This window comes from Carettochelys insculpta, chromosome 4 (genome assembly GCF_033958435.1).
Source record: "Carettochelys insculpta isolate YL-2023 chromosome 4, ASM3395843v1, whole genome shotgun sequence".
Lineage (NCBI taxonomy): Eukaryota > Metazoa > Chordata > Testudines > Carettochelyidae > Carettochelys > Carettochelys insculpta.
The window spans coordinates 60,011,885-60,025,996 of record NC_134140.1 but is presented as its reverse complement, the minus strand read 5'-3'; the positions used below and the strand labels follow the sequence as shown (position 1 = coordinate 60,025,996).

Sequence of the window (14,112 nt, the reverse complement as noted above, 5' to 3'; positions counted from 1 at the left end):
TTGCAGAAGCACTGAATATAGAAATCCAGACTGCCACTACGACCATCAGGGGTAGTCCACATAGAATTCTGTTTCTTTTCGTGTAGGTAGGGGGGATCTAGTGAGTCAGTCTGATGTTCATTGGTGTTGTAAGTATTCCCTTAGATGAAGATGGCCAAAGAAGGCTCTTAGATCACCACAAAATTGTATCAAGTTCTTGGGGGGGGGTGAGGCGAGGCAGAAAGAAAATCCCTGGAAAAAGACAGGACTCTTCTGCTGGGCTGAGTCTGTAGCTGGAAAGTTAACCATATTATCCAGTGAGCTGAGGTTGTTGCAATTGTAGTATCCTGTGGTGTGAAGTAGTTTAGATTGTTTATTTCCTTTCTTTTCTGTAGGGAGTAGAACTGTGTATTATAGATTTCTTGTCTGGTATTATTAAAGTCCCACAGTGTGGCATCTGGTGTGGATGTTTGTTCCTTGAAGAGAGTTTCAAGATTAGAGAGGTCATTCTTGACCCTCTCCTGTTTGTTGTACAGGATACTGATCAAGTGGTTCCTCAGCTTCTTAAAGAGTGTACCCAAAGGACTGTACCCAAAACTGTACCCAAAACAGACGTTTTGTCAACAAAACCCACAGAGCATCCACATTACCAAGGCATTCTGTCAACAGTAAATCGACAGAACATGGCACTTTTGTGCACAGCATTCTGCCGTTCCCCCCCATGAGGCAGAACACCTCTCTCGGCAGAGACCTGTCAACAGCAAGCCAGTCTGGATGTTCCAGAGGGCCTTCTGTTGACAGAAACGATCTCCAGGGCACTGCCCCATCCACAGCAATCAGTGATCTATGGTTCCTGCCTCTAGCCATTCTTAAAGCTGCAGGGAGTCCCAGAAAACCCACGGCAGGAAGCTGGGACTGTGGAAGCAGCAGAGCCACAGGTAGCTTGTCCCCCAGCCCTCACAACCACTCCCTCCTGATGATTCCTGGAAGACAACAAAGAGCCAGACACCCCATGACACCCCCCCACCCCCGAGGCCTTCTAGGGCCCAGACAGAGGGATCCCAGGATCCATCTTGAGCCACGAAACATTGGGCCCCCACCCCATCCTGGACTGAGCCCACAGCTATGTTTTGTATTTCTACTAGTGGTGCACCTTCACACATGCCTTGGTGCACACAAAATTTATCCTGCACATGGAATTCACATATAGCTCTAAAAAAATAGAGATACTGTTTCTCTGTGTTCCCTTTTCCTCCACATCAAGATTCACCATTTGCCTTCCATCCATGCTAATTGACCAGGGCTGTGCAAACTTCCCACTGCCACCAGCCCCTTTTCTCTCCTACCGCCTCCCTGATCCCCTCCTCTTCACGTTCCACAACATGCAATGGCCCTTTTCTCTCTGCCCCTACAGGCTAGTGGGTGCAGCTCCTCCTTCACTCGCCGGGGGCAGCCTCCGTGCCTCAGAAGGAGGGAAGGGGACACTCTAAGCCGGGGACCTTTAGAAGACGGGCGATGGGCTGGGCCGCAGAAAGCAAGCGAACACTCTGAAGACCAGAGACAGCCGGGCGCGGAAACTGCCATTGTTATTGCAGCCGCTGCACCCCTGTGACTTAATCCGAGTGTACGGGAGCATCAAAAGGCTCCCCGCAGCCTCGGCTGTGTAGCTCCACCCTATGGGGGGAGTGCCCAACGATGTTAATCTGCATAGCATAGTCACACGTGACGTACATCAAGGTGTCTGGCGCTCTGTGATAAATGTTTGTCTGTATTTGGGACACTACGTCTTCGTTTTAAATCGGACGCGGACCATGTTGAGCCCCGTTGCTATGTGGTTGTCGGGGCAGCTGGAAGAGAAACACCATCCTGCTGTGGGGCTGTGGCCGCGGCACACAGCACTCGCTGTAACCGAGAAAACAGCGGGACTCAGAGGCTGATATAAGGCAGCTGGCAGCACTGAAAAACAGGGCGATCCGAAGACCTGCTCTCTAGGCCACACACGGAGGACGTGGTTTCTCTAGGGTCCCGAACCCGCCTAGGGGAAAGTCCCCGGACCCCGGGCAGAGAGTGCCGCTCGCTCGGTAGCGCGCAGTGTCCCGCCTCGCAAGCTCACGTTCTCCGCTAAGAAGCCCCCAGGGCTGAGCGGGTGGGCGCGGGATGGGCTGCCCGTCACGCTTACAGTAACGCAGGTAGTGCGCAGGGCTCGCCGCTGCTGCACCAACAGCACGGGGCTCATTCTCGGAACGCTCGGTTCTTTTCCGCCCGGCCACTGGGAGCGAGCACGGGCTGACACGCCCCTTTGCAAACAGCGGAGAGAGCTTCCCGGGAGGATCCCTGTAGCCCACCCCCGTTGCATGGGGCGGGGCGGGGACCCAGCACCCTTGTCTTTCAGCCCCGGAGGTGCGAGAGTGGAAGGGGAACAGGGCCGGAAGGAGCGTTGCTTTCCCTTTAAGAGAGCCCCGCCTTCAGACTGACGTCCAGCCCAGAGCCAATCGGAGCTTCCCGCAGGGGAAGGCGGGAGAATGTGAACCCCTCACAGCGCCGCCAGCCGTGCCTTATTAGGGCAGGGCCCCACGCATGCGTAAAGACCACCGGGTAGGGGCGGGGACTCAAAGTGACTTGGGCTCGGCGGCCGTCGCGAAACCCGGGCAGCGGGAAGCCCGGCGAGCAGCTCGCCCCGTGGGGGCAGCGGCGGCTCTGCTGCCGCCGCCGGCCCGTGCGCATCCCGCCGGCAGTCGCGGTGGGAGGGCCCAGGGGCCCGGCCTAGGGGCGCCTGGCCGGGTGCCAGCGGCCGGGTCGGGTGCATGTGCATGTGCTGCTGGGGCGGGGGTATGATGCTGGGGGGGCCGCAGCTGGTGCCGGGCCTGGCGGGGCCCGGCGGGGAGCGGGCCCGGCTGCTCTCGCTCTATGTGCAGGACTACCTGGAGTGCGTGGAGTCGCTGCCGCTGGACATCCAGCGCAACGTCTCCCTGCTGCGGGAGCTGGACACGCAGTGCCAAGGTGAGCGGCGGCGGGAGCGGACCAGGCCGAGCCTTTGCCGGGCGGGAGTGGGGCGCTGGGGGATGCACGGCCCGGATCCAGCGGTTGAGGGTCTGGCTGGTTATCGGCCCTGGGGCGGGGCCTGGTGGGCCCTGTCCGCCCGCCGTCTCAGCCCGGTGGCCCCCTGCCCTCGGGGAGGGGTCACGGCCAGCCTCGCGGGGAAGGATGCTGGGCCTCCGGGGCAGGGAGGACCCATCTCCGCAGTGGGGCGACCAGGGAGCTGCGGGCAGCGCCGGGCTTTAGGCCCCGAGGAGCTGGGGGTGGGAGGAGAGCGGCTCCGGTATCAGCCCCGCTCTTCTCCCTCCGTTAGCTGCGGGGGTCCCCGTGTCTCGGATGGGGCGGAGCTGGCAGTGACAGGCCGCGGCTCTTGGGTGTGGCGTCTCGGTGGGCGGCTGGAATGGGTCTGTGCGCTGCCCCAGGCGGGGCAGGGTGGCCCACTCGGTGAGCGGCTCCATGTTACGTGCGCGCTCCGGCGGCGAGTGCCAGTCAGCGTTTATTCGGCCTAGGGCGCCGCACCAGCAGCCTCTGAAAGTTTGGTAAAATTCCCCCTCGCCCTTTGACACACGGGTTCGCCGCACCCGAGCCTGCCTGCCCTGCTAGGCCTTTGTCAGCTCCTGCCAAGCTGGGGTGCGCTCGAGATGCCCTCCCAGGGTCAAGGCAACGTTGAATGTAGAAGTCAGGCTGCAAGCAGGTCCCACTGCTTACAGTACGTTGGTCTTGCCAGGAAAGAGGCTGCGGAGGGGGCTGCCGTGTTTCCTGGCTGACTTATACATCTTTGGTAAGATCTTATAAACAGGCCAAGGTTAACCTAAAGCCTTTTTGGTTAATTTTAACCTGCTCGTAGCTTTCCTTCATCCCCAGGCTGTTTCTTCTAGACCTCTGTCTTGCTAGATTGCACATTTAGGTCCCAAGTCATGTGCTCTCTGAGGCTTTATACCCTGCAGTGTGAGGCATGCTAGACTGAAATTGCTTCTTGAGGAGTTGCTTATCTCTTAACCTCACCGCATTGGCATGGTCTGTAGGACAAAGCATGCTCCAGAACGAAGAGATGTGTGAAATTTTTGGATGGGGGCTAATAAACTTTTAAGTATTTTACTGAGATGCTTAAGTGTTATCACAGATTTACAGGTGGGGGGCATGGGGATGTGAAGGTATTTACATGGTTCCAGTAAGATCAAAGTGGAAATCTTTTTATCTGCTAGGCTGTGCAGCAGGCATGTCAGATGCCCTGTTATGGGGCCACATGTGACCCTATCACATTTTTCCTACCTCCGGCTAGATGTTAATGAAACATCTAAATGCAGCCTGCCCTAGCACTCCTGTGCAGCCCAAGGAACCCCTGCCCCTCATGTGGGGAAACAGGCTCTCTGGGATCTTGTCAGGGGGTGGGACTCATGACCTCCTGAGGTCCCTTCCAGCCCAATGCTTCTATGAGGGCAGCTTGCATCACCCCACACAGAGAGTAGGGTAGTCAGTGGAAAGTGTGTGTTTTTTCTCCAGGCTGAACATTGCCCTTGGGGTGGGGGGGCAGCCCCTGCCAGAAAGTAGGAGTGGGTGTTGTGTTGGTTTCTTTAATCCTTCCCCCTGCAGCCTGGGAGCATCAGGGCACTTCTGGGGGGAGAGGAGGAGCGGGTCTCTCTTCCCTCCACCCAGCACAGCACAAAGAGCTCCCCTGCTGCTAGTGCATGACAGAAGGCTGTGTGACTGCTCCACAGTGTGCAACTTGCAACCCATGTGAACTGAGATGGAGAGAGGTACCTACCCCTGGCAGTTGCAGATAGGAGCCACATGGGATGGAACAAGGGGCAGAGGAGGGTGAGGCAGAGTTATGCGAGTGGGAGTATGGGGGCATGCATGGAGTGGGGGCAGTGCAAGCCTCAAGGGGGCCCATCTCCCTGCTTCCTCCATGTGGGGGGGAAAAATGTTGGATGGTGATGTCTTCTGTGGTCCACTGAAAGCGGGTGGGGGAAAGGAGAGGCGTTCACTGTGTACCCACCCTGTACAAGGGTGAGAGGGAAGTGCATAAAATCAGCTGAAGCATCATTTTTATCAGCGGTAATTGGAGTAGTATCAGCTCAAAATAGCAGGCCAAATATTGAAAAACTGGTGTCACAAAAGCAGTGTCAGCTGTCTGGAAAGAAAGCTCTGTATTGAAATGCTGCAGGTTTTAATTTGAAAATTTAATGCTATTATATTTTATTCCTATGCTACTGTTGTATTTGCTTCTCAATGCTGAATAGTTTAAAAAAAAAAAAGTGATTTTAATATTTAGTTCCTGAGTAAAATCACAAATTATATATTTTATATCAATAACTGTAGGTCTATTTTTTGCAATCGTACAAATTGTTTATGCAAAATCTCAAATTTTATCTCAGATTTTCACAAAAGACTATTCTGTTTGATTAACCTGAATGGGCTTGTTTCTATTTCAATAAAACAAGTTATGTATCATAAAAATTTAATTACCTAAATTGATGATTGAATTAAAAATATGTGCAAATAACTATTAGTATGAATTTTATTGTTTGACATTAATATAAAATCTGAGAAAATTATTTATTATATTTAAACAAGACATGAAAAATATACTGAAAACATAATCTCTAATAATAAATACTGGCGACTTGCTGATAGAAGTACATTTTCTTTGGTGGCCCGGAAACCTATCTGTTTTCATTTGTGCAGCCCTCAATAGGCTTTGAGCATGACATGCCTGCTGTACAGCGAAGAATAGTTTGAATACACAACTCAAGAGCTGCATTCAAAGGAAACTCTGAATATGGACCACACCAGAACTTTTGTTTTATAAAGAATTTATTTGTATTATTGTAGTATCTGAGACTCCACATTACAGACATTTTTTTAAATGAAGCAGTAATGTACTGTTGGGACGTCTAAAGGTAAAAGTCATATTTCTACAGCAGCTGTAACTTGCTCTGTGTGTGTTGTATCATTAGCTTGTCAATGAGTATTACCCTATATGATATGGTAAAGGATTAAAAGTCTGGCTATAAAACTACTTTGAATATAAACACAATTTATATTATTTGCTCTGGGATGTGTGTGCTCATGCGCTTGACACTGATCACTTCTTTAAATATTTAGGTTTGGCCAAAAACAGGTGTCATAAACACTAAAAGCAATTTGTAGTACAGCAACCCAATTTGAGCTGTAGCTAAAAATGTTATCTGCAGCTGAAGTAAATATTAGACTAGATTAGAAACATTCCATTCCAGGAAAACTACTCAGATTCTTTTGCTTGGGCTATCATAACATCCTTCCTTCTAATTATAATGGAGATGTATTACTCAGTGGAGTTATTACCTAAGATTGAAGAGACACCACATTGCATCAAAAACTTAGATATAAGAGTGGGAAGTTCCAATCCTTATGGTGCATGGGTGAAAAGGCTGCAGAGCAAAACTTGGATACATGTTATCAGCTTTGTAACAAAATACTAGTCTTTTTGGTTTGGGCGGAAGGAATTATTTAAGGTGGGCCAGTTACCTTAAGGTGGCCTATGTCAGGGAAAAGGGATTCTTTGAATTATCATTCTAATTAGTCAGGAAAGATGCATGAGACCAAAGTTCTGTAAACTTTTTGGATTTCAGAATTTTAAATTACTTGCCATGTTTGCTAAGGTACACTGAGTCATTATGCCACCGTCTAACAGTCTTTGTAATTTCTCTTAACCACACGTTTATGTTAATGTTTGGGAACAACCACTTCATGGATTTAAGTAGACTTTAGTCTATGAGAATTGGTATATATTCTTGTTGCATAAATCAATGTGAAATTGTTTTCCTGGTTGGCCTCATAGCTAGTTAATATATTTTATTTGTTTTTTGAGAACAATGAATTTTAGATGAGTTTTCTCAAAATATTCCCAGATCTATTTTGAAGCTGTTTTGATAGCACTGCTAGTATAACTTACGTTGTTTGACTGCCTCTCATTTCCCATGCTGAAAGCAGCACCAACAGCTCCAATATGGTGCATCTCTTGCATGATGATCAAACCTTAAGTCTAAACTGATCTGTCTATGGGAGTCTCAAACTTAGAACATGAGGCAAAAATGATGGCTGAGTCACAGTTGCCAAATAACTGATTTTTTTAATGTTCTTCCACCTTTAATCGTAATATTTACATATTTGGAATATTTTTCTGTTTGTGGCTTTTTTGCAATAAAAAAGCAGCATCAGTGAACAATGGTGAGGTTGGAGTCTAGGAGCTTGGGGAAAGAGTAACCTGGAGCATGTTGTCCTTCATCTCAGGCTCCAGGACACACTGTATTTATCCTTCTATTAAATTGCATTGCAAGAATGAATTTAAAAGCTGTCTCAGACCTGGGTTTTGTTCCCAAACCAGCAGTATACAGATTGCAAAGGCTCTTGGGCCTCTTGCAGAAATATTGCATTATGAACAATAGCTTAACCTGTAAACAGCATCAGGTAATCAAATACTATCAAAGCACCTAGCCCAAAGAAGCCTAGGTAAGTGCTCTGTTGAAGACAGTTTTCCTTAACTTACTGCAGAACTGACTTTAGTAAGAGTGGATTGAATGTACTGTCCAGTCCTCCAGGAAATTAGGGGTTGGCTGTTTTTTCCCAGGCTCATTTTAGTGTTTTTCTTTCCCACAAAAAATATCATATTGTTAATTTTGAGAGAGCTGAACCACAAAGTGCTATAGCAGCCTCTTGTTGGGGGGCGCAAGTTCATCCAGGCTAATTTAGGTTAAGAAAGTCTGGTGAGATCACACCATTATCCAAGCACCAAGCCGCTGGCACTTTATGCTTGGATAAGTGATATGTGAATACAGTCATACCCCAAGATATGCCCATTAGAGTTACGAGAATTCAACTTTACAAGGAGTTTCATTTAATACCCCTACTTCAGCTTATGAGGCATTTCTTCACATTTACAAGGACCAATTTGGAGGCTGGTGGCTCTGGTAAGCAAGCACCAAGGGGATGGAGTCGGCTGCGTTGGTCTTGACGAAGAGGCCGTGCAGGGGGGCAGCGGCGCCCTGAGAGAGGGCAGCAGTCTGGTGCAGGGAGGTACTCATCCAAGTCCCAGCAATAGATCACGCCACTCTGCGAGACATGGATGCTGGGCACGCAGCCCATCCCAGCCCTGCTGCTGCCGCTCACCCCTCAAGGCGGCTAGGGGGCTGCCACCGCCTGCCCTGCACAGCTGTGCCTCGGGTGCCGCTCACCATCTGTAGCGCTCCCTCCCATTTAGCGCCTGGCTCGCCCTCCGCTGCCACCGGTGGGGCCTCTCTGCCACGCAACCCCGCACAAGAGAGGCATTGCCCCTCGCCAGCTGGGGGCACCCTGTGCCTGCCTAGCTCCCCATGCAACCTGCCCCTGGCAGCGCCCCCCACCTCCCCACTTAACCTAAGCTATGCTCAGGCCAGGCTGCCTCCCTGTGCCCTGCCTGCCCCCTTGCACCAGATTTAGTGCGATTTGGTGGTGTTTTAGCATAAATAGGTGTACATTTTGGGGCTCAGGAACACATGAAATTTATTCTCGTTTGAAATTAATGGTAATTACATTTTGACTTATGAGAATTCACCCTAAGAGGGGTTTTTCAGGAATGAATTACCCTCGTAAGGCGGGAGAAGACTTTAATTGAAGTGCTGGTAAATGTGGTTTAGCTGAGGAAGCTAGACAAACATGGGTGAAGTAACTAAGGCATACACCCAAGGAATAAAGTGGGCATCCTAATGGTGTGATTATTCCCTTTCTTTAATGTAGGGATGGTCAATAAGCTGCCAATGGGTTGGAGGCAGATTGCCAGGGTTAGCCCTTGTGAACCATTGGCACTTTATTTACCTGCATGGCTACCCTTGGCGAACTGTCTCCAGCTTGCTGCCCCCTCCTGCTATAATTACTTATCCATGTAGATTTTAGTATTACATCAAGGTCCTCTTACAGGCTTGGCCTGCATGGCTTTTGTAATGACATTATGATGTTGCTTATAAGTGAGTTTTTTTCATTTTGCCAATATAAATGCAGCTATATGCTGTTATCTTGTGGCTTACACTGGTATCTTATTTTCCATCTCATATGGAAATAAGCTGTACAAGCATATTTATACTTTGTCAGTGCTAGGACAGTTGTATGCTTTAATTATAAGGGTGTTCTTAAAGCTGTACAATTTTTGTAGATATGGCTTATTGCTTAAAGGATCTGCCTTCCAGGTTAGAATACAATGTGAATGCTTTCCCAAAGTAGTTGCATGTATATACTGTCTCCATCCCACATTAAAGGGATACTGTCAAATCAAACTTATTAAAAGCTTCTTAATCAATGTTATCTAATGCCTTGGGTTGTTAGAGCACCAGTCACATAACATTTTTCCAGTTCTTACTGCTTTTTTTTTTTCTTGCATTTGTTGTATGAACTGAAATACTAATTCCCTAGTTCTTAAGCTGTAGCACCTCTCTTGTTGAGGTCTTACAAAGATTCAAAAAAGAAAATGGGGAAACAGGCGGCTGGTTATTTTCACTTATCGTTTGTTTGTTAGCACAGTGCCCCACTGTCTGCGGGTTGGTGTGCACTAGAAACTTATGGAGACATAGTCAGGTCTAGTGTCATTTATACTTGTTCATAAGCCAAATTTTTTGGTTTAAAAAAGGCGAATGAAAGTTAGGGTCAGCTCCCAGATGGGTCAAGTTGGCTCCTAATCTGTCAGGGAAAGTTGCTGGCATGTGCCTGAACATTTGAGTGTACCTGAAGTATTGTCAGGCATGGAACTCTTCAGCTGCCAGCAGCTGTCTTTCGCGAGTCACAGCTATGGCAACAGTGGGAAGTGGCGACCAACATGTTCCTCAGCCTATGTGGCTTTCCACAGCTCCCATTGGCTGGGGCCAGCAAAGCACAGCTGTTGGGAGCTGAAGGGCTGGCCAACGGTCCAGTCAAATGCAATGTCTGGGCAGAGCAGCCGCTTTCTCTGACAGGCTGGGAGCCAAATGTTTACTGATCCTGCTTTTCCCTTGACTACAGATTTTAAAAAATGGGTTCTAGTAGATGTGTTTTAATGTAAGCTAATGGGAAAACCTTGTTTATAATAACTGAACAAATAGATATAGTCCTTCAAAATTAGTCAGTTTTAAAGTTTTACTGACTTTAAAGTATAGTTCTAATGTAGCTATTTAGTCTTAAAATCCTTCAAAGTCTGAATCAGTTTCCAATTTACCAAACAGTTCATTAACCTCTGCTTCAGCTGCTCCTTCATTGTCATCGTAGAGGTCAGCAATGTCCTCTTCGGACTTGGACTCCTTATCAGCCTGCATATTATCAACAAGTATGGTGTCTTCTGACCTATAAAGTGCATTGCTAATACAGCTTTTCCAAAATGATTTTCTATAACTTCTGAGGGAATGGGCTCCCATGCATTCTTGACGCACTGGGTGACCAGGTTGCTTCAGGTTTCATAAGATTCCCACCTTTTGTCACCCTCTCCGTGCCTAAGCACATCCAACGACGTTTTGTGTAGCCTGTTTTTAAAGGATTTGGCCAGGCAGACATCAAACAGATGTAAAACAGAAGTTAGGACTCCAGGTGATATAGCCAAAGTAGTTTCTCTTTTTTTTTTTTTTTTGGCCATGTTTCTCTTCAACTATCTTGTATGCCCAGACTGTGTCGCAAACAAGCATAGCAGGTTTCTTAAGAAGTGCTCTACGTTTCTTCTTCCACACTTTTCCAGCCATTCAGTATTCCCACTTCCATCCATCTGTCCTTTTTTCATGTTCACGTACAATGACACCTGCAGGAAACTTCATGTGTTTAGGCAGGCTTTTTCTTTTAACAATAACAGGAGTGAGCCAATCCATTGGCCAAACACAATAAAACCACAATAAAATGGATTTTTTTTTTTTCATGGCCAGAGTTTTTACTAAAATTTTCACCAATGCCAGTTACTGCTCTGTCACTGGGCAGATCAAAGGTCATTGGTGTTTCATCCGTATTTCCTACTTGATAGCTCAAATACAGACTCCTTTTGATGTTTTGTAACAAACTTTTAGAAAATCTTTTTTTTTCTTACAGTTCTCTTGGCAGCTTTTCTTCTATCTTTGCTGTTGAAGACAGAGATGGTGGTGGTTCATGAAGCCAGTACACCAACCCACTCGTGCAACAAACTTTGATGTCTTTACTGCCTTGTATTTGTCTTTCAACATTTACAAAGCATGTAGAATTCCAGCTCTCGTGACGAGAGCCCATTTTGTGGATGTTCAACAATCCAGTCATTGAGGTCTTTGTCTCAAGAAACAAAGCACACCTAGTTGGACGCTTTTTTTTTTTTTCTTGCTTCTTGTAATGTCTTAGTGTGTGGTTTTTGTTTTGTTTGATTTTCTTCCTTACTGTTCTCTTAGCTGCTTCTCCCTGATACAGAGTTCGTGACAAGCAGCATTATTATTGCTCGCTTCTGCATATATGACAACTTGAAGTTGGAACGCTGCATGATAAGCAGACTATTTCTTTTGATTGCACCATTTTCATACTATGGTTCATTTAAAATCTGGTAAAATAATTGTTATAGTTTCTGTAGGACTTCACCTAGGAATGTCACTTGCTTTATCACTTAAGTTATTTTTCTTTGTTCATTTTAAAGCAGCTTTGTAGATAACCTGCTGTTTTGAATTTTATTACAGATTCCATTGATTCATTATATTTCCAAGATTGGCTTGAGACTTAAGAGGTCCAGTGGCTGACACATATGAAGAGATCAAATTACACAGTAGCAGACTGACACCAGTGCCATAGCACTGTTGTTCATTGTATTTTCTTATTGGCTTGTAAGAGCTAGCAATTTGTGAAACGGGCGTGTCAAATGCCATGCCGATCTACAGCACTGCTGTTTAGCATGCATTTCAAACCAATCTACTTCACTAAACAAAGTCTTTGCAAGGTCAAATGGCTTCAGTAATGACACAAATTATTTCACAAGCCATATAAGTATCATATGCTGTAAAAGTACTGGTAATTATAATCGAGTCTCATAGTCTAGCCCCACTGGCATACTCTGGGGCGTCTTGTTTTCCTGGAGGGTCGGGAAGCAGGTTCCCTTTAATACTCTGCGGCTGAGAGTTGCTGTTATAAGCCAATGGGAGCAGCAGGAAGTATATCATATGCATATTAAACTGTATTACCACTTCGGAGAAAATATTCCACTTTGATACATAATTCTTTCCAAAACTAAAAACTGTTTTTTCTTATAGAAGCATTAAAAGAAATCGATGATGTCTATGAGAAATACAAGACAGAAAGTGATCCCATTCAGAAGAAAAGATTGCAACAGCATCTTCAGCGAGCGCTAATCAACAGCCAAGAACTGGGAGATGAGAAAATTCAAATAGTTACACAGATGCTTGATCTAGTAGAAAATAGAGCTCGGCAAATGGAGACCCACTCTCGGTGTTTTCAGGAGTCAGATAACGAAAAACCTCTAGAAAAGGCAAAAGTGGAATCTTGCCAACCAGAAAGATCTTCACGTAGACCCCGTCGCCAGCGGACCAGTGAAAGTCGTGATCTTTGTCACATAACAAATGGGCTTGAAGACTGCGATGACCAGCCACCTAAAGAAAAGAGATCCAAATCGGCCAAGAAAAAGAAACGCTCAAAAGCCAAACAAGAAAGAGAAGCTTCACCTGTTGAATTTGCAATAGATCCCAATGAACCAACTTACTGCTTATGTAACCAAGTGTCCTATGGAGAAATGATAGGCTGTGACAATGAACAGTGTCCTATTGAGTGGTTTCATTTTTCATGTGTTGGACTCACTTATAAGCCAAAGGGGAAATGGTATTGCCCCAAGTGCAGAGGAGATAATGAGAAAACTATGGACAAATGTACTGACAAATCAAAAAAGGATAGAAGATCGAGGTAGTGAATGCTATAAATGTTTTAAAGGGTTGTAATTTTATATAAAAACTGTTTAATTTACAGAAAACAATGTTTTAGGAAAATGCATAGGACTATGCAATATTTTTAATCTGTAGTATTAATGGAGTATTAAAATCTGTTATACTCTCTGTGATCTTTAACTTTTTCTGCACTGAATAACCAAATAACTGGAAACAGGGTGGCCTCCGAACTGCACAGATGGAATTAAAAGTGGTGGTGTGGGGTTTTTGGTTCTTGTTTCATTTAAACTCCCTGTTGCCATTTTAAAAAAACAAAGAGATCCTGAAATGAATGGTGGTGAGGAAGCATAGAGTCTGGCCATGCTACATTAATAGTACTTAACTGCTCTAGCACTGTTTCACAACCTCCGACAGTTAATAGAACCTTCGTTTTGTTGTGAACTGAGTCTCTTCTATGTCTCGTGCCTCAAGTTTTCATATCCTATGTTCACATCACATAATACCTGGAACTGGGGATTCAAAAATTCACCAGTTAATTGTAAAATAGTCTTCCAAGCTAGAAAGAGACCTGTTTCTTCAGTGGTTTTCATATGACAAATGTATTTACGGGAAGAAAATGCCACTATCTTATGCTTTTTATGTCAATATTAAAGTGTTGCCTTGGTAACATTACACTTGAGAGTCCGGTTTCTAGATAGGGTTGAAATTATGGTCGTTTTGACTATCTTGTGTGTACTACTTACTTCAGGGTGGCAGTATTCTAGCAAGCATCCCAAAGGGCTTTCCTTTGGTCTTGACTTAAACTTTTTGTGTGCAAGAGTGCTGGTCTGTGATAACGCGATTTTCTTGCATTCCATTCTTTGTAACCTGCTAGAATTGTGCATCAGTATGCAATGCAGAATTTGCATAGGATTAATTATCACAGATTTCACCCCCCATGTGATTTTTTCCCCCTTCACTTTGGCTCTCACTATAGATAGTGGTCTGTTGACAACTTTAACATTCTGAATAGATTATATGCACAGTTTTTGGCATAGAATTTCCCCAGGAATATCAGTCTGATAGTTCTGTGCTCCACAGTTGCAACTATACTCTATCTTGCTGCTACTTCTACATGTCTTGAATTGGTGCTGAGACTGGAATACTGATATATTTCTCAACGCCTTCTCATATGTTGCTCACATTGTATAGTTGTGCAAAATATGATTGTGTGCTTTCTTGACTTGCT

At 45.9% G+C, this 14,112-nt stretch overlaps 1 protein-coding gene across 2 annotated transcripts; it reads left to right on the top strand.

The window, feature by feature from the left end:
- Positions 1-2,622: 2,622 nt before the first annotated feature.
- Positions 2,623-13,554, top strand: ING2 (inhibitor of growth family member 2). 2 transcript variants are annotated; one of them, XM_074991851.1, is made up of 3 exons: positions 2,623-2,979; positions 3,743-3,796; positions 12,240-13,554. In XM_074991851.1, exons 1-3 carry the CDS (start codon positions 2,784-2,786, stop codon positions 12,905-12,907), a joined length of 918 nt encoding a protein of 305 aa, XP_074847952.1. In that variant the 5' UTR covers positions 2,623-2,783; the 3' UTR covers positions 12,908-13,554. The 2 variants fall into 2 exon arrangements, with proteins under 2 accessions (XP_074847952.1, XP_074847953.1); XM_074991852.1 differs by lacking the exon at positions 3,743-3,796 and having other exon boundaries at positions 12,240-13,550.
- The last annotated feature ends 558 nt before the right edge of the window (positions 13,555-14,112 follow it).

Coding starts and splice junctions, on each gene's coding strand:
- ING2 (XM_074991851.1), top strand. CDS start 2,784: ATGTGCATGTGCTGCTGGGGCGGGGGTATGATGCTGGGGGGGCCGCAG. Junction 2,980..3,742: donor GCTGGACACGCAGTGCCAAG/GTGAGCGGCGGC, acceptor TGGTCTTGCCAG/GAAAGAGGCTGCGGAGGGGG. Junction 3,797..12,239: donor GGCTGACTTATACATCTTTG/GTAAGATCTTAT, acceptor TTTTTCTTATAG/AAGCATTAAAAGAAATCGAT.